We start from the raw sequence: 20,874 nt of genomic DNA on the forward strand, positions 1-20,874 counted from the left end.
CAAGGCCCCAGCTCCAACAGCCATTATTTATTTTCTGTCTGTATGGATTTGCCTATCTGAACATTTTGTATCAGTGGGCTTCCATAACGTGTGGTCTTTTGTGAATGGCTTCTTTCTCTTAGAAGAACGTTTCCGAGCTTCATCCTTGTGTACCTGCCGGTGCTTCATTTACCTTTATACCTGAACAGCATTCCACTGACTGGGTCAGCCTGCTGTGTTTGCCCAGTCATTAGTAGATAAATGATGTTTGCTGTGTTTCTGCTTTCTGGGCATTTTTTTTTACTTTAATTTTTAAAAATTTCATACATGAATATGCTGCATTTGCACATTTATACTCCTCTCTCTCCTGCCCCAGTTTCTCCCATGTATCCCCATCACTACTTCTCTACTTCATGACATCTTATTCTACAATTATTGATTTACACATACACACACACACTCATACATACTAACATACTCACACATACATGCACATGTACAAACATACACACACATTCACACTTACCCACAGACATTCACACTCACACACAGAGACATTCACACCCCACACACATACACATGCATGCATTAACACATGCACACACACAGACATTCACACACACATTCACACTCACACACATAGACATTCACACTTACACACATACATTAACCCATGTACACACAGACATTCACACTCACAAACATTCACACCCATCACTCACACACATAGACACACTCTCACAGACACTCTCACCTATACTCACACACACACGCACACAGACACTCAGACATTCACACTCACAGACACATTCTCTCTCTCTCTCTCTCTCACACACACAGAGAGAGAGAGAGAGAGAGAGAGAGAGAGAGAGAGAGAGAGAGAGAGTTAGTCTAGTTAATATTACCTGTAAGCGCATACATTTAGAGCTGGCCACTTAGAATTGGAAAATCTATCAGGGGGCTCTCATCCTGGAAGAAAGCTGATTGCCCCTCCCTTATCAACATTGGCTGCTTTTTCCTGGGGGGGTCACTGTGAGCATTGTGGGCTAGTGCTTTGTCGAGCCATGTGCTAGTGCCGTGTTTCCCTTTGAGGAACTGCAGACTGTTTTCCACAGTGGTACCACCATTCTGTTCCACTATCAGTGTCCAAGGCTCCAATGCCCCCACACACGCACCAGCAGATTCCGTCCACGTTTTGCTCATCTGTACTTATTTCTCTGAGTCTTTGACTTGCATTTCCCTGATGACTAACTAACATTGAATATAATTTCATGCACTTTTTTGGACATTGGCATATTTTCCTTGCAGAGCTATCTAGTGAAAAATTGTTTTCCAATTTTTAAAAATTGGGTCTTTTGTTGTTGTGAAGTTTTAAGAGTTCTTTATATATTTGGGATATAAATCTTTTATCGAATGAATGGCTTTAATTATTTTTTCCTATTCTATAAAGTCTGGATGTGTTATCCTTCTTTCCATGTGATCAAATAATTGACTGAAAGGAGGAAAGATTTACTTTGGCTCACAGTTTGAGGTTTCAGTCCATGGCCGGCTAGCTCCACTACCTTTGGTCCCGTGGAGAGGCAGGTCTGCCAGGGAAGTTGTGGTGGAGGAGGTTCCCCAGCTCTTGCAATTGGGGAGTAAAGCAAGAGATGAAGGGCTGTAGTTCCAATATGCCCTAAAAGCACACCCCACCAGTGACTTAACTTTCTTCCACTAGCTCCCCCATAAAGGGTCTACCATCTCCTAAAAGGTTGGGGACCCAGTGCATGGACTCTTGGGAAACATCAGTAGTACCAGATCACTTACCACATGTCCAATGAAGTCTCCATATAGTCATCTTGATGACTGGACTCGGTTTAGATCTGGCTGTGAATAACCAGTGTGTCTTCCAGCCTTGGCTGAGGGGCTCTGCATGTGTCTGAGCAAATCTTCAGGATTAGTGCTGACAGTTGACAACTCGGCTTAGCCTTTGTTTCCTGCCAGTACAGAGCCTCCAGGCCAGCCGTGGGTGAAAGTGCGGCCTTCCCAGGTCTTCCTTGAGCATACATATAGCTCTCTACCTGCATGGGGCCCTCTAGGGCTCTGACAATGTGCTGGAGTTTCATAGCCGTGCACATTTTTCCAGGTTTTCCTTTTAAGTTTTATTGCTTAGGTCCAGCTGATATTGCCACCTCGGTGGCAGTGATGTTAAACAATTGCTTTTTCACAAATATCTTGGAGACAGGAGTGGTTCACATGGACCAAGCTGAGTCAGGTCAAGGACAGCCCTGGAGGTGGAGCAAAGGAGCTGTTGGACCCGGACCGTGGTGATGATTCTCTTGGGGCTGTGGTCGGGAGCTCTGGTCTCTCTCAACCCTTGACAAACAGCTCATTTTCCCAAGTTCCATAGTTGCTTCTGGTTTTCAAAGCTGCCGAGAGCTACGGTGACGGCAAGGTGACTTGGGGTATTATTGCTGTGAAGAGACACCATGACCACAACAACTCTTTTATAAAGGAAAAATTTAATTTGGCTGGCTTACAGTTCAGAGGTTTTAGTCTCTGACTGTCCCGGCGGCGCGCAGGCAGGCATGGTGCTGGAGAAGGAGCTGAGAGTTCTACATTTGGATTGGCAGGCAGCAGGAAGTGAAGACGGAGCCAGACTTTCTTCCTACAAAACCACACCTACTCCGGCAAGGCCAGACCTCCTAACAGTGCCACTCCTCGTGAGCTTATGAGGACTTTTCTTTTTTCAAAACACCACAGAAGAGACCACAAAGTTAGCTGTCCTTACCAAGATGCGGCTGAGCTCGGGAGGTGGGGGTGTGTTTTTCTCAAGCCTTGGTTCATATCCAGTGTTTTGGAAAGCTTGCTCTAGAATCTTTGTGATGACATTCTCTCTGCTTTTATGGAGTAGATTGCAGAGGTTTGGTTCTGGTTTTGGTTTTTCTCTGTTCTTCTAGAAGTACTCCGTATCCCTGTACCCTCTTAAGGTGTCGGCCACCTTGCAGCCACTCCTTACCACAAATCTCCCATTCATTCTCCGCAAATACTTTAGGGAGACACAGTCTGTGCCGGGCATGTTATTTAGCATCCCCTTCCACTGACTGCATAAAGGCTGTCTTCCTCGACTCACGCATCTCTTCCATCGCTTTCATCCTCCGTGGACATCTTATCTGGCAGCGATGACTCTGCCTCTAGTTTTCCCTCCTCAGCCACGCAGGGAAGCCTCTTCCTTCTTGGTTGCTCTTGAGCTCTTCATTTACCTCTCTACTCTACCACACCAAAGTGTCCATGTTCCAAGCACAGCTTCCAAGTGAGCACAGCTTCCAAGTGAGCACAGCTTCTATACACGGCCTCTGTGCACAGCTTCCATACACAGATTCTCTGCACAGCTTCTGTGCACAGTTTCTTCCAAGCACATTTTAGAAAAAAAAAAGTTCTATTCAATGAGAGTGGTAAATGTTCACAGGGGGTATTCTATAGCAGCACTTCTCAACCTGTGGGTCGTGACTCCTCTACCTCCAAAAATATTTACATTACAATTCATAACAGTGGCAAAATTGCAGTTCTGAAGTAGCAACAAAAAAAGTAACCTTTATAGTGGGAGTCATCACAACGTGAGGAACTGTATTAAAGGGTCACAGCATTAGAAAAGTCGAGAACCTCTGTTCTATGGAATAGGCTTGTGCCAAATGCTGTCCTTGCGTTGCTTGCTTTATTTTATATAAATGGTCCCAATTGCCTTGATGGATAATTATAGGTACAGCTGTTTTCCAGATGAGAACACAGGACAGTTATGTTACCTGTCAAGTGCCTTATAAAAGATACCATGTTTCTAACCCAAGACAGCTAGGAATATAATCTTGTCAGTGACTCTGAGTAGCATCTTCCCCTAGTGAGGCGATCTGATGGTGACTCAGAGAAGCTGAGATGGTGCCTTCCTACAGCCCTTGGACCAATTATTCCTTCCTCAACGCCATTGCTCTGGCTTGTGTCTGCCCACCCACCACTTACCCTCCTGAGGTCTAGAGTGTGGTGCAGAGTCAGAGCTGCTCACCCACCACTTACCCTCCTGAGGTCTAGAGTGTGGTGCAGAGTCAGAGCTGCTCACCCACCGCTTACCCTCCTGAGGTCTAGAGAGAGTGTGGTGAGGGAGTCAGAGTTGGTGTGAACCTTGCCTCACTGTGGATCTGACTGTGGGAAATGATGAACTTCATCCCTGGACTGCCACAGTCCCTCCAAGTTCATGAGCACTGTCACTAACCCCTGCAGTGCAGTATAGCTTGCCTCCACCTCTCTCTAGGAGTATAGTTATGACTTCTAATTACCCAGTTGCCCTGTTGATTCTGCTGGTTTAGAAGCCAGAGTCTGGCCCCGTTGCTTTTATTTATTTATTTATTTATTTATTTATTTATTTATTTATTTATTTATTTATTTAATGTGAATACACTGTCACTCTCTTCAGACACACCAGAAGAGGGCATCAGATCCCGTTAGAGATGGTCGTGAGCCACCATGTGGTTGCTGGGAATTGAACTCAGGACCTCTGGAACAGCAGTCAGTTCTTTTAACCACTGAGCCATCGCTCCAGCCCCGGTCCTCAACATTTAAAGTGTTTTCAGATTCACATTGTGGAAGGTTTGAACTTTGAAAGTTCAGCTGCCAGGTCTCTTAGAGTAGAGAATTCATCTGTGTGTGTGTGTGTGTGTGTGTGTGTGTGTGTGTGTTGTGTGTGTGTCCTCTGTCATTTTGAACCTTTGACTTAGAACAGCCATACTTGGAAAACACAGATGATTCTTTGCCGTTTGATTCATTCCTAGAATTGGAAAAGACAATTAAAATAATTTCAGATGGAAATATTCCCACTGTGGACCTGTAGTTTCTACAGATTTGAACCATGCAATGAACCCGTGTAATCAGGGATGGCATGTATAAAGAGGAGAGCTGGCTCACTGTCACACCCAGAAAGGAGGGAGAAGGCTCTGCCAGGAAGATCAGGAGAGCAGAGGTCAAATGTCAAAGGGAGACAGGAGAGGCCCGAGTCACAAGGAGACAAGGCAGGCCTGGGTGTGAGCGCTAGGAAGCTTTGGGACCCTGGAAGGCCCCCTTTCAGTTGTACCGAGTAGACTGCAGGCATCAATGCCTTTCCTCCCTAAGGATGAAGGTAAGCAAGACACAGCCAGCTGTTGAAGAAGCCCAGGACAATGGGTTGTTTGCCTTGCAAGGCTTGGGATAACTGGTTGGTCACCAGGTGGGTGAGCTGGGACCTGAGCGGGCCTATCTGTTGTTTCCCTTTACAGGGCCGAACTTGACACAGACAGCCCCTTCATTCTCTAGTGTTCTGAAGGACAGTGTTGTCTTTGAGGGTCAGGATTTTGTGCTACGGTGCTCTGTGCAGGGGACTCCAGCACCCCGGGTCACTTGGCTGCTCAATGGTGAGTTTCCCCCTGCTCCAGTCCCTGTGATGCCCCTGAGTTCACTTCTCACTCCGAACCATATATGCCTCAGAAGGGCAGAGAAGGGAAGGCGTGGAAACTGGCTTGGCTGCTCACTAGCTGGCCTGGCTCATCTGCTCTTTGGGAATACTGCTGCCAGCCTGGCAGGGCGGCTGAGAAAACTCACTTCCTTCACATGTCTAGAGTCGGCCGTGACATTCCTGCCCAAGGATGCGCGTGCAGCTCAGTTTCATGTCTTGTGATTAGGCTCCCAAGAGAGCATCAGTAAGCATTTGTTGAGTCGATAAATGAACATTGCATATGGATAACCCAGTGACCCACATCAGAACATAGCCAAGGAATTTGACCTTTTATCGAGTGGCAGGCGGATCTAGAATAAGAACTAGTGATTTGTTAGGATGTTAATTGTAATTCTATAATTAAATAAAGCTCTCTGGCTTTTGTTTTGTTTTGGAAACAGGGTCTCTCTATGTAGCCCTGGCTGTCCTGGAGTTTACTATGTAGAAGATGCTAGCCATGAACTCAGAGAGATATCTGCCTGCCTCTGCTTCCAAGTGCTGGGATTAAAAGTGTGTCCCACCACTGCCTGGCATAAGTAATAACTCTCTGAAAAAAATAATTACCAAATATTCTCATCCTTCTCCTCTTTTGAGGGCCTTCTAATTTTAAGATTAAAACTTAATTTAAGTGTGGGAGACTGACTTTAAAACTGGGAAGAGTCCATTCAGTGGGCATAGCTGGGCAGAGGCTGTTGGGGAGAAACCTTAGGGACCTGCTAAGAGGGGACTCTACAGCCCAGAGTCATCAGGTAACTGATCTTCTAGTTTGGATCTAAGCCACATCTTACATCTTACAGCATCTTCTTGCATCTTACAGCACAGGCTTCATAAGAGGCAGCATCCACCGCTTGTCACCAAGTAGTCCCCAGGTGTGTCACTGTCCTGACCCTTTGCTGTAAGCCTCTGTGTCACCACAGTTCTTTCAGGCTTTGCCAGGGAGTGAGTGCGAGCACGTGTTGTGCGAGCTCCCTCCGGTTAGCTTCGGTAGATAGGTGAGCACCGCAGTCTGCCTTTTCTCCTACCCCCACCCTCCATGGACAGACCTAGGACTGAGGACAAGGACTGCTTGCAGCTAGAGCCCAGAGTGAGCCTAAGGGCCAAGCATGGGTCTGAGTGAGAGCTTCGCTTTGACCGGGCAAAGCTAAACAAGGGCCAACGAGCATTTCCTCCGGAGAGCCAGTTTGTAAATCCTTCCAGGTGTCCAGGGTACACACCTCTGTAACAACTAACCAACTCCACCACTGTGGCATAAAGACAGCAGACTGTGGAAAGTTTACTGAAATAAGAATTTCATGTGCAATTTCCTCGTGTCATAAAATTGTTTTCATTTTATTAAAAATATGTATTAATATATTTTAATATATTAATGTTAATTACATACACACACACATACACACAAACACACATTACTTAAATAGCACTTTTGGTTTGCCAGCTATGTGAAACCAAATTGTATAAGTCAGTACAAAACAGGGTTTTTTTTGTGCAGTAGACAGTGGTTAACAGAAACTCACAGCTGGTCAGTAAGCAGGAAATGAGTATCGTCGGAATGCCCAGCCACAAATGAGCTATCAACATCGTATTCATCCCAAGACTCGGGACCACCTCAGAAGATGGAACACAAAGTCCATGAGATCCAGAAGTAGAGGAGGGCTGGGCTGAAACATTGTCTTCTGGGCAAGACAGGACTAATGCAGTCGTGAGCCCACAGCAGCTGCGGCTGCCTGCACGAGACCCGTACAAGATCCAGCTGGTTAACATTCTAGCATGGAGCAGGGAAGGTCTCATGAGCCCCTACCCCTAGCTAATGAGCTATTGGTAGTTGGTGGCTTCTGGGGGAGGGAGAACATGTTTTCCTTAAGGGTGTGGCCCCTGGTAAGTCTATCATGCTCCATTCCCAAGAATATATGAACAGCATAGATTGGACGTGCTGAGTTAATCAAGCAAAACAAAACAAAACAAAATGGGCACAAAGTTGCAGGCTAAGATGGGAACGGATCTGGAAGGGATGAGGGGGAGAGTGACCAAAGTACATTGTATGAAATCCCCAAAGAATATATATATATATATATATATATATATATATATATATATATATACACACATATATATATGTGTGTGTATGTATATGTGTGTATATATATATCAATCATATAAATACATATTATATGTTGTATTCTAAATAATATTAAATGTAAATGATTAACTATTATAATATATTTAATATTGAGCATGGGGTAGACCTTGGCTATCCACACTTTTCCCACTAGAGGGCAATAGTGCTTAAATTCACCTTCTGTGGCTTCCAACTCGTCCAAACAAGCCTCTAGGCTGTGAGTTTCTTAACTCTCTATCACGCCAGCCATCTGAACCAGCCAACAGCTTCTTTCTCCAGCAACTAGGAGTCAGGGGTTGTGCATCCACAAAGGCAAGCTTTCCTAATGCTTGCCACACATGTTGGGACAGAGGAGCCAAGCTGAGGACTGTCAAGCAGTGAGCTGGTGATCTCAGGTTTTAGGGGTGTCATTGTTACAAAAAGAAAAGCAAAGTGTACTCAGTCCTTTCAATGGTAAGAGTCTGCCCCCCTCCCCCCACTCCTCCCCTCCGAGTCTCACTTTCATGGAGTGCAATGGATTGATCGGGAAGGCTCTTTTCCCTCCCTCTTGCTTGGCAGTCTCCGCAAAAACTGTCCTGGAAACACAAAGTGTTGTTATGTGCAGACGAAAACATGGCTTTGTGGCGAGGGCTGTTTCCTCACTAAATGGCCCGCCTCTCCTGCCTCCCTCCCTTAATTTTATGAGGTGCAAACTAGGACTGGGGACCTGGCAAGAGAAGCAGCAGACAGTTGCTTCCTATATGGCAGATGAGCACATTCCTGCTAGCAGGCCAGACCCTTCAGTGAGGAGACAGGCTACTTGCCTATACATGAAGGTTCCGTTATAGAATGCTAACGTTTTTAGAGCGTGCAGTATTATGGACGGCGCTGACGCTCACTGCTTACAACCTGTTGCCCTATAGGACTGCACATAAAGAGGGTTTCTAGTAGAAGGACCATTCATTTTCTATTCTCTATGTTTATCCTTCCCTTGAGTGCTAGCGCGTAGCTTATCGTGCAGAGGAAATGAGCATGATTGTGACGTTAGGGAGGAGCTGCCGCTTGCTTTCTGATCAATATCTATAATGGGAAAGGAAATCATTATTTTGGAGGCACCTCCAGGGAGCTGAGAGCCGCATGTTCAGTCTGGGTGAGGTCGACTCTGCCTGAGCCTGGGCTGTGGACCAAAAGACCCTGCAGGATTCTTCCCAGGTGTGTGGAATGGAGATTATCCCAAAGTGCCAGCTGTCTGTTCTTGCCGTTCTGCATGCCAAATTCTTCCAGAGTGACTCTGCCATGTCTTTCCAGGCCCGCTCTTGTCCTCCATGGATTTGGGGCAGCCCAGGCGTCATGACAGTTGCCCCATTAGGGACAGGGATGGTGCACTACCACCAGGTGTTCCTGGCCTGAGCCCTTCCTTCTATGCTTCCCTCTGCAGGGCAGCCCATCCAGTTTGCTCACTCCATCTGTGAGGCAGGGGTGGCCGAGCTCCACATCCAGGATGCCCTGCCAGAGGACCGTGGCACCTACACCTGCCTGGCTGAGAATGCCTTGGGGCAGGTGTCCTGCAGCGCCACTGTCACTGTCCAAGGTAGGATCGTTCAAGCACACTGTTAGATGCATTTCCCCTACCGACGTCTGTCTGCATCAAAGAAAGAATGTTTATAGACCGTAGGATGGCTGGCCCAGATCCAAGAAGCTGAACCGGGATCTAAGTGGAATCGTGGTTTCGGGCAGGCAGCTGCGGAAGCAGAGGAGCCGCTGGACCGTCTAGGGACAAAGGACAGGTTGCACAGGCACGCAGCGGCACAGCTGACATCCCAACCCTAGGGAGCATGAGGCAGGAAAACCCTGATTTCCAGGCCAACCTGAGATATACAGAAAGCAAGACCGTGTCCCAAATAAAAGGAAGGGAAAAAAGAAAGGGACGTAGGAAGGGGAGAGAAGAGAAGTCCCTGATGTGACTCTGACGGCAGGCAGATTGAAGAGGTAGTCTCTGGCAATCCTCAGCAATCCAAGGGATTGGGGGAAATCTGTCCTCCATCCCTCGACCCCACTGCAAGACTTTAGGAGGGTATTCGCGTGTCATTAATATGCAAGGTCTCACAAACAGCTCTGTGCCCTCGGGAACTAGTGGTGAAGCAGATTCTGAGACTCCTGAAGAGTCACCCGGTTTTCCTCACCGACCCAACCCAGCCCTTCCCCCACCCACGCTTGTCTTTGCCCATCACCAGCCTGTTGCCAAGCAATCTGATTATCACAGTCATCCATTGATCCTCCAGCACTTAGTCGCCAGGGATTTGCAGGCATTGTGGGCTCCAGACTGACCCTGCCGGGCTGTGGGTAGTCATGGTGCCTGTTTCTGGGAAGGGAAGGTGTCCAGGCTCACAGGTAAGCTTGGTCCCACCTTTCCTTAGCTTATGCCCCCAGCTCGCAGGAGTGCCTGTGCCTTCTGGGTGCTTAGACTGGGTAGAGTACGCCTGCCTTCCCTGTCAGCCAAGCAGAAGACCACACCCCATTTCTTTTGTCCCCACAAAATTCAGGCCTCACAGAAGAGCCCTCTTGGACTGTGAACAGCCACATTCTGGGAGGCTGCATGAGATGGGGTGACAGAAAAGGGACACAATGCCTTCTGCCTACTCTCGTGAGCTGTACCACCTCACAGAGACCCTTAGGGCTCAGGGCACAGTGTTGACCCTGTTTTATACAGAAGGGTCTAATGGCCTTGACGTCAGTGGAACTTGGACAGCACAGGGTAGTAGGTAAAGCTGGCTTCTGAGCCCAGGTCCTGGGACAGAGGCCTAGGTTACCCCATAACTGGCCTTTCTCAGAGTACTCCTCCCATGACCTGAAGTCGGAGGCCAGCCACATGGGGAAGGGAGCTGACCTTCCCTAGGGCTCAGGGAGCTTCTCTAACAGAGAATGTGGTCCATGCCTGCCCTGGGCATCCGTCTGCCAGGAGAGACTTGGATTTCTCTGAAGAAATTCCTCTGTGTGGAGTCATGTGTGAACCAGTCTGCCCCTTCCTTCCAGGAAGCCTTCCACACTGGGGTCAGAGCTAGCAGTGGCCCATGAGATCTTTTCTGGTCTACACATGAAACCAACTTATCTCCATAGTTCTCATGGCATGGCTGTGGGGGCCTCGGGGGACATAGCGTGAGACTTCCAGGGAAGCACAGAAGTTCACAGCCTGGTCTTGGAGGCCCAGGGCAGTGGTTCTCCCTTTTTTTCCCAGAAGCTAGCCAGTCTGCAGTGGGCAGGAAAGTATGAATGATATGGGCTGGGCCACTTTACCCAGTCTTGTGTGGGCAGCTTCCTCTGGTAGCTAATCCAATGTCTGCCTTCAACTGTTTGTGTTTAAGTTGGATTAGAGGCTCAGCTAATAGTCTCTCTCTGTCTCTCTGTCTCTCTGTCTCTCTGTCTCTCTGTCTGTCTGTCTGTCTCTCTCTCTCTCTCTCTCTCTNTNTGTGTGTGTGTGNGNGAGAGAGAGAGAGAGAGAGAGAGAGAGAGAGAGAGAGTGAGGATGAGTGTTGAGGGGTCTTCAGATGAAGGATGGGGAACTCTGGGGTGTTCGCCTGATGCTGGGGTATTAGGACGGCTGGGGAGGGCTTCATGGTTGCCCATCTAAGTATGTCTTAAAGCAAAAGGAGAAAAGCTACAGCGTAGCTCCATCAGGACCCCTGGATCTGCTGTCAGCAGCCCAGTGAGTGAGTGCCCTCCTGGGTGGGGGATTTGCTGGCCTGGCCAAGCCAGGCTGCAGCTCAGAACCATAAATGGAAAATAAGACAGACACAACCACTCGGGCCCGAAGCAGACTTCCCTGCACAGGGCTGGCAGAGGAAGCCTGGCACAGTGACACTCCTGGCTCCCTGCCCCAAGGTGCTTTAGAGGTTCCAAGTGTTGTCTTGCACCGTCACCAGCGTTGGAGCGACTCTGACTTCCTAGCAGCTGCTTTGGGTCCAGGCCCCCTGGGAGTTCTCAGGGGACATAGTCCCTCCTGCCTCAGTTGCTGCTCTGTCCTGCTCTAAAGCTACCGAGGCCCCGTTCTGTCCCTCTCAGTATGAAATGGTGGAAAGTGTGAATCCAAAGCCAGCTGCCTGACCTGAATTCCATTCACCACTTCCTAGTCCTGACACCGAGGTGTCAGCGCTCCGGACACCACCTTCCTCTGTGTGACATGGGAGCCCTGACACATCAGGACGAAATAGATGGATGGCGCCTCGTCCACAGACCATGGAATGTTCCCTATGTGCCGTGATACTGGGTGTCCAAATTTTAAACAAGAATATCCCAGGAAGTGATTTTACGAAAGAATCAACCTCCTGAAGTATTATCTGTCTGCTAGGTAAAGAGCAGGTAGGATTGGAAGTTCAAGGTCAACCTGGGCTACACAGCTCCAAAGGTGAGAAACATGAGCAGTTGATTGAGACACACTTCAGGCCATGGGCTCCTTGCTGCACCTCAAGGCTCTGACCACAAGATGTCGCAGTGTGGCAATGTATTACCCTCCACTTGCCGGTCCCCCCCCCCCCATGAGGAGCTAATTCTGCAGCTGCTGTGCCCCCTACACACACACACACACACACACACACACACACACACACACACACAGTCACACACACACACACACGTTCTTTCGAGACTTGAGCAAATTCTATGCTGAAGGGAAGGCATAGGGACTCTTTCTCATCTCTTCAGCCTTTGGTCAAGGTTTCACAGTCTTTNGGCCATGGGCTCCTTGCTGCACCTCAAGGCTCTGACCACAAGATGTCGCAGTGTGGCAATGTATTACCCTCCACTTGCCGGTCCCCCCCCCCCCACGAGGAGATAAACACACAGCTGCTGTCACACACACACACACACACACACACACACACACACACACACACACACACACACCCGTTCTTTCGAGACTTGAGCAAATTCTATGCTGAAGGGAAGGCATAGGGACTCTTTCTCATCTCTTCAGCCTTTGGTCAAGGTTTCACAGTCTTTCAGAGCACTGGCCCAGCATGTGGACCGCTCTGCTTGTCTCTGTAGTTCTGCTCTGAAAGCCTACCTAGCTCCCACAGATGATGTCACATTCTTTCAGAAGCCTTCCCTACTCACCTCAGAATAAGCCCCGTTAACACTCTGCGGCCTTTGTTGCACTGACTTACCAAAATCTTTGCTAAGTATCTGCATCCATCTGGTCTGGGGACACTGTAAGACACAGGTCAGACACAGGCCCCACCCTTACCACTTGCCCTCTGAGGGAGACGGAGCCAGCTTAACGACACATGCCAATACATGCTCTTAAGGAGATGAATAGAGACCAGTGCTTGTCCGCCATCCTTACACCCCTGTGCTGGATGTTCTAGGCAGGCAGCAGGCAGCAGGCAGCAGGCAGCAGGCAGCAGGCAGCAGAGCCAGTGCTCAGGCCCTGGGGTGGGAACACCACCAACCTACTCGACATACCCACTGTGGCTGGAGCCAGGTGAACAGACTGGCAGGACGTTGCTGGAGGGAGTTGCGTCCTGCAAGCCCTCATGGGTTAAGGAATTAACTGATTGCTTGTTTAAGCATCTGCAGTCTTCCTGTAGGGAGACCCCTTTGTCCTCCTGATGCTGTCTTTAGCACAGGGCCTGCCCTGTGAGCCCCTGTCAGCAGGTGAGTAGTGACAGAGAACAATGAGGTGGACAAGCCTTCCCCACATGCGGGGAGGCATTACTTCAAGTTCCCCAGTCATCGAAGATCTCAGTGTTCTCGTATGGTTTTAAGAGGCCTGCGAATTAGCTCGCAACAGCCCCTCATCAAATATGTCTTGTTTCCCCATCATTAACCAGGCAACATAGCCTTCTCTCCCCATCCAAATGGATGAATCCAAGTTCCTGCAGTGTCCTGAAAGATCTAGAAACAGTTCATAACTCCCTGCATTACTAGGTCTGAGTCCTGGGCAGGGAACTTCCTTGGGCTAGGATATTTTCAAATTACACCCACCCACCCCCACCACACACACACACACACACACACACACACACACACACACACACACATAGTATCTATGTCAAGGCTAAATTCTTAAGCAACAAGATGAATTACTTATCTGCTAATTGTACCTATTTTGACATAGTTCCTCCACTAATGATTTGTTTATTTAACTAAAGGCATGCTGAGCCTGTAAGGGGTACCTAAGGACAGAAAACATGGATTAGGTAAAAAGAAAAAAATCTGATGTGAAATGTTTTATGAAGACATTTGTTAGAGAAGCGTTCCTAATGAGGAAAGCAGGGTCCTCAAAAGCAACCAAGTTCTTGACTCTGAACACCTAGGCATGTGGCCACTCCTCCTTCTCTGCTCATTGCAACCTTTCTAACCCTTTCACTGGCTAAAGAGAGAGTCCTTGAAGGAGGGGAAGCAGCATTGTCTGTAGCTTGCTGTTTACAGCTATCCTGAGAACCTTGGTCTGCCCGAGCATCTGCGAGCATCTGCTCACAGTCTTTGAAACTTAAGCTAAGCAGTGAGTTAAGGGGAGCCAGTGTCTCCCCCAGCTTTTCATTTACTACAGGCTGGGGCCTTCACACTGGGAGGAGGCATGCAGGCCAGGATGTGTGCTTCTGGCACAGCTTAGAACTGGAGCCTCGCTTTGCTGATTGGACAATTAGAGGCTCATCACTGTCCAATTTTACAGCCCTTTGTAGACCATAGGCCCCCCGTTTCCTGGCTCACAGACCTTGACCAAAAATACCATCCCGAATGAAAACCTTGTGTTCCCAGTGGCAAAATGTACCCCAGTTAGGATAGCACAAACGGTAGTGTAGTTTCCAGGCCTCACTGGCAAAGACCAACTCCTTGCCTGCCTGTTTAGAGTGTGATTATAACTGCTAAGACCTTAAGAAGGCTGGGGTTGTAGTGGTCCCTGCCTCTCATCTAGCAGCCCTTCACTACTGGTTCGATCTTTTGTGAGATGCCATGCGTCTTGTCCCTTTTGCTCTCTTCCTTGCACACGCCTCTTTCCATTTGCTTCTTCAGTTCTGAGCAGTCAGCAGGAGAAAGAAAAGCCAAAAAAATGCCATCAAAGGCAGTCCTCGAACTGACTGACTTTCCAAGAAGGCTCTGTCGGGTTAGGAGACAGACTTTTGTTGAAAGGAAATTCAGATACCTCCCCAGGGATTTACAGCTTGCCAAGTGCCCTGGAAATGGGAAGGGGCTGGGCTGCCTTCCTGCAAGGCCAAGAAACCAAGCGCTGGAATGTGGGAGAGGAGGCACTGGTCCCTGATGCTGGGACCATACTGCATTCTGAGCACCAAATAAAAGAAGTGGGGTGAGGGGGATTGGCTGTAGAGGCCCCTCAGTTGGTGATTTATTGAATTTCCATAGACTAGCAGGGTTGAGAGGGAATCCAATTTGCTGTTGGAATGGCATTTTGCATTGTGGTAGCTAAGGGAAATGGTTTGTGTTCAAGGACGAAAGGGAGCTTTTAGTAGATCCAAGATGAAGCCCGGCATGTTCATTTAACACACATTTTTGATCCATAAACTCAGGGCTTCTGAGAGCAGCAAGTTGGCCAGCATAGGTTGTCCAGTGCTGGGGGCAGGGGTGTTAATGGTTTTAAAAAATTAGAATCGAGTTATGTTTCCTACTAAACTCATAGGAAGTTGAGGAAGGACAGTAGAGGGGAAAAGAAGGAAATTCGTTAGAGTACCAAGAGACATTGCAGCCAGGACCAGCCACCTGGAGGAAGCCGGTGGAAGGCTCGTTACACCAGGTCCAGGAGGAGCCTAACTAAGGCTTTGCTGGCCTATGTTTAAGAAGCAGCTGGTACTGCTTATTGTACTGGACCAGGTGGGTATACAACACAGGGAGCGGCTTCGTCCTGTGGGTGCTGAATTTTTCCAGAATGTTGCATTTGTTCTTGAACTGAGGTCACCATCATTGGGGTCTTGAAGGGGGAGCTCTGAAAGGAGAAACATGATTGCGTGAACAAGGTGGCTTGCCTTGGTGCCTCTCACACAACTTTTCACATGCTGCTGAGCTATTTTATCCTTGGTCGTATTTTCTGTCCTCTCCAAGATAGGCTGAGCCTGTCCCTTCTCTCAGTGGAACTTTGGCAATCAGTTCAATGTGGCACATGGGAACCAAAACCCAGAGTGACAGAAAAATTCACCTTGGACAGTTAGTCTTAGACTAGTGTGGAGCTGGCACTTCTAGACTCTAGAAAGGCAGCCTCTCCTCTCCGGGCTTGCTCTCAGCCGGAGCAGGAAGCACGGCTGTGGGAAAAGCCTGGGGTATATTTAGTCTAGCCCCCGCTGGAGCTGGATACAGGGCATCCACCCCTGGCCCCAGCTGGAGCTGGATACAGGGCATCCACCCCTGGCCCCAGTAATCACTCCCTTGGAGTCTGTATACTGTGGGAGCCCAGGGCCTGCCTTCCAGATGAGGAAGTCTGGAGATCTCTCACCCCTGAGGCTGGCTTCCTATTGGACCTCAAAGCAAGACATTCCCAGAGTAATGGACCTCTGGGCTAACGGCAACCCCAGGCATGGGCACAGTATTCGGTAGTGTCTTAGGGTTTTACTGCTGTGAACAGAGACCATGACCAAGGCAAGTCTTATAAAGGACAACATTTAATCGGGGCTGGCTTACAGGTTCAGAGGTTCAGTCCATTATCATCAGGGAACATGGCAGCATCCAGGCAGGCATGGTGCAGGAGAAACTGAGAGTTCTACATCTTCACCTGAAGGCTGCTAGCAGAATAGCGGCTTCCAGGGAGCTAGGATGAGGGTCTTAGAGCCCACACCCACAGAGACACACCTACTCCAACAGGGCCACAACTTCTAATAGTGCCACTCCCTGGGCTGAGCATCTACAAACCATAACAGGTAGTCTTCGGGTGATCTGCCCTGTTCTTAGATCCCCTTGAGAAAGCAAGAAGCCTGATCCAGTCTGTTGTGTTCTCATGCCTCTTAGCCACTCCATCCCTGGAGAGTCAGGGAGGCCACCTTCCTCCCTTGAATGGGAGTTTGCTCGCACAGATTATTGACAAGAACTCTTCCAGCTTTACCTCCGTGGCTGCTGTTGATTGACTCCGCTCAGTCAAAACAGCCAGTGGGATTCAAGAAAGCAAATTGTTTGTTTATATACTGACTGGTGTTAAAAACTGTTGTAGACTCTTTTGAGGTAGGCCTTGAACTCCTTGCATAGCTGAGGCTATGAGTCTGAATTCCTGATCCTCCTGCCTCTCTCTCTCTAGACTGCTGGGCGTCATAAACATGCACTATCATACCCGGCTGTATGTGGCCCTGGGTGTTGAGCTTGGCTGAATCTGTGCACTCTGTCAACCGAGCTACAACCCCAGCCCCACAGCTGTGTTGACGTAGTTTCTTAGAGTCATCTAAAAGTCCTGCAGTGGGATTACAGTACACGCTATACTCATCTAGGTTGTGTTTTAGTTGTTGGTAATAATGAACATACTCAGTCCACCTTTTGTCTGACTGGCCTCTGCTCTGCTTTTTCTCAGCTGTCAAAAATCTGCTTTGTGAATGAGCTGCCATGTGCTGTCCTCCGTGGTACTGTCACAGCCCTCTGTGGCCAGCACTGGGGCGTGCTAGTTCCCTTTGGAGAGGCATCTATGGTGTGCCCTGCCTTGTCCTCGGGAGGCCTGGGCAAGTGTTCCATCCTGACCATCCCTCTCTGGCTTCGTGGCCGCCATAACACATCCCGGGGTCACTCACTGGGTGGTGGTTTGGGACTGGGGGTCCAGGGAACTACTTCAGGCTCCTCTTCTCAGGGTGTCTAAAGGAAGCCACTTACTTGGAACCCAAGGCCGCCCTGTTGTCTTAGTCCCAATTCAGCCCATGTTCATTAGAAGGTTGGCCATTTTCTCACCCCATAAAAAAACTTGGGCTTATTCACTGCTGTTCCCTGGCCTGGATTCAGGATCATCATATCCTAAGTGATTAACTCTGCACCTGCTGGAGGGATTCAAAACAAACAAGGACAGCAACCCGCAGGCTGGAGAACAAATTAATCCCTTCCGTTGTCCCTGCAGGACTACAGGGAAGAAAGAGTGGGTAGCCACTCTGGATCCAAAGCCTGAGCTGTTTCCTCTAATTGCTCTCTTGGAGAAAGTGCAGCAAAGTCCAACTAGTTTACTTTGAGATCTGTTCCGTGGTCTCTCTAAGGATGACATCACAGAACTTGCTTTGGGCCACTTAAAAACAAACAACAGACAAACAAGTCAAATCGTATTTGTCAGGGAAGGCTCAGGAGCCACAGCTTCTTAGGATACTGACAGGTCCACTGTGTGACTCTAGGCAGGCAGGAGTCAGCCAGTTCTCAGGAGACGCCTATAAGTGACATTGATAATGAGTGTGGGCAATGTGGATTTAGGGTGGTTCAACTTGGGATTTTCAATTTTATATTGTTGTGGGAGCCATTTGATAGAAACCCACTTCAAATTTAAAATTTTTGAATTCAAGCATTTCCTGAGGTGGCAATGTGAGCAACGGCAAGGAGCAGGAAGACCTAGTCAGCATTGTGACCCCAAGAGGTCTGTCAGCATTGTGACCCCAAGAGGTCTGTCAGCATTGTGACCCCAAGACCAAACAGCAAGTTGCCTACAGCGAGCTGTGTCGCTGAGCTGCCAAACTCTGTAGAGCTGTGTCACTGAGCTTCAGAGCTGTGTTTCTGAGCTGCAATACTCTCTGTAGGGCCAGTTCACCAAATACATCTTAAATTTAAGATACTTTGTTGTTTATAGGAAACCACTTTAAGTTGAGCAGCATTGTGGTTGCACTTTTTGTTTTCAATTTCTGTCTTCAAAACTCCCTGAAGCCCTGAGGCAACCCTAGAGACAGGTGAAGGTGTGGGGCTACAGGTAGAGGCAGAGACCTATTTATGGTCTAGATCTGACTCCAAGTCTCAGGTGTCTACCTGTGCTGGCTTCTTGTTGTTTATCATCAGGTTGCCACAACTTACCATCCAGAGATGCTCTAACCTCAACTGAGAAAATGCCCCCATAAAAATCAACCTGTAGACAGTTGATGTCTAGAGAGCCCAGCCCACTGTGGGTGGTGTTCCCCCTAGGCAAGTGGTCCTGGATAGAATAAGAAAGCATGCTAACCCAGCCAGCCTTAAGAACAAACCAGTAAGCAGCGTTTCTCCATGGCCTCTGCTTCAGTTCCTGCTTTGAGTTCCTGTCCTGACTTTCCACAGTGATGGTGTTCGACCTAAGAGTTATAAACAGAAAAACAAACAAACAAACAAACAAACAAAAATGTTTCCTTCCTAAGTTGGTTTCGGTCATGGTGTTTTATCACCACAATAGAAACCTAAGACTTAGACCCTGCAAGCTGCCATGTTGAGGTATAACTCTCCCTCCTCCCCACCCCCACCCCAACGCCTTTCTTAGCTCCCAGGGCAGATTGGGTGGTATAAACAGATGTCTAAACTCCAGCAGCCAGGATCCAGAGTACTGTGGCTTTCCTGGAGCTCTGGGTAAGAGAAGCCACAGGAAGAACTGAGAGAGAATGACCAGACCTGGAAGAGCAGACAGCCACAGTACCCAGAAGGAGTTCCAGTCCATCTGAATGGAGCTCATGGCTTGGTCTGTGAGGCAGAGATGCAGGAACAGGGAGTCCTCTGCAGAGGGGAAACATTTTGTCCTCTAAGCCCTCAGTCTGTGCAAGACAGGAAATTCCTCAACCCTCCAGAGGCAGCCAGCTTTCCTGACCATGGCAGCCCAGGCTACATGAGGTGGAGCTGTGCGTTTCCAATACAGGCTCCCTAAGTCCACTCTCAGAGCCTCCTGCCAATAGCCCTCCAGCAGCTGCACTCCATCAGAAAAACAAATCCACCAAACTGGGACCAAGACCGCTACCTGGCGGCCAGAGGCAGGACAGAGCAGATCTTAGTTGCTCTCCAGTGCCTGCTCCTTCTTCTTCCTGCTGCAGCCTCTCTGAGGAAGCGTTACTCTGATCTTTATTCAACCCTCTGAGCCCTATCCTTTCATGGTCCCAGAGGCTGAGCTGAGAGAGCTTAGCTTTCTGTGGACACAGGTAAAAGTTAACATGTGGTGAGTTGGGCCTTAACCTGGTAGAGAAAACACCCTGGAAACTATCCCCAGAGTCCTCGAGTTTGAAAGTTTGGAATTTGTTTCCCTGTGGTGGTGGAGACCCAAAGTACTAGAGTCCTCCCTTGAAACTTTGATTTTAAATTAGAGGTATTCCATTGTATTAGTCTGGTTTCTGTTGTAACAAAATACCCAAAGATGGATACATTGTAGAGATTAATCTCAGTTCCTAGCTCTAGAAGACAGAAAGCATGACACAGATCTCTGCAGAGGTCTTAGGAAAGCTTCATGCTCTGTCCTGTTGTGGCTGAGAAGCAATAGAAATCGGTGCATGTGATAGCAGGCGCTGAAGTCCACCAGTGCAGGTTCCAGGCTCACTTCAGAACACCTCACTCTCATGAACTAATCCAGGTCTGTGAGACCCATCTCACTCTTGAGAGAACTAAAGAACTTTACCAGTCTCTTGAGAAAGATGTTAATCGCTCTATAGGGGTGGTGTCTCCATGACCTCTCAGAGGACCCCTTTCCAGTGCCTCCATATTGAGAATGAACTTTCATTATGACTCCCAAGGATCAAGTAGAACAGTTGCCTGTCTCAGACCCTGATTTGATACCTACTCCCACAAACAAACAGAAAGTAATAACTTGTTCACCCTGAGTTTTAGTTCAAACCATAGCACCTGGACGACTAATCTTACTCCCTATAGTATGGGGTGGGGCGGGGGGGACAGCAAAAAGCTATAGGAGAGGCTAGACACTGGACAGCCTGGGGCTTGTCCTGCCTCTGAAGAAGACAACATCTTACCTCCTGGAGACTGGTTGAAGCCAGCTTGGGGGAGGATGGCAAGAGTAGGGAAACTCCCTTCTATGACAAGCTATCTCCTCAGAGAGCTGAGAGGGAGGAGGTGGACCAAGCCTGCACCCAGAAAGCTGTCCCAGTCTTCGTCCTTCATTAGCTAGCACGCTACCTTTGTGCCTTTCCCAGATTTTACTGAAGTATTATGAAGGTACAGTAAGCTGCATGTATTTTAGGAGTTTAACTTAAATGAGTTTTGGCAGACATGTGAATATCCATGAAACATTTACCCTGACCTAAAAAGTGAACATTTCTGTTTCTCTTAAGCATTCCTTACTGCTCTTTTCTAATCCACCCCCACCCCCTGCCGAGGGCACCCAATGATATGCTTTCTGTCTCTCTAGTTTGGTGTGTGTGTGTGTGTGTGTGTGTGTGTGTGTGTGTGTGTAAGAGAGGGA

The 20,874-nt window shown here is 48.5% G+C and overlaps 1 protein-coding gene across 2 annotated transcripts in view; it reads left to right on the forward strand.

Annotated features, from left to right (window-relative positions):
- Mylk (myosin light chain kinase) overlaps nucleotides 1-20,874 on the forward strand; it is a 245,032-nt gene that overhangs the window by 132,452 nt on the left and 91,706 nt on the right. For both annotated transcript variants that reach the window (XM_029544243.1, XM_029544242.1), the window contains exons 9-10: nucleotides 5,259-5,393; nucleotides 9,007-9,159. In XM_029544243.1, coding sequence (XP_029400103.1) covers nucleotides 5,259-5,393; nucleotides 9,007-9,159 — 288 coding nt within the window. The remainder of the gene's footprint in view (nucleotides 1-5,258; nucleotides 5,394-9,006; nucleotides 9,160-20,874) is intronic.

Source organism: Mus pahari, chromosome 12 (genome assembly GCF_900095145.1).
Source record: "Mus pahari chromosome 12, PAHARI_EIJ_v1.1, whole genome shotgun sequence".
Lineage (NCBI taxonomy): Eukaryota > Metazoa > Chordata > Mammalia > Rodentia > Muridae > Mus > Mus pahari.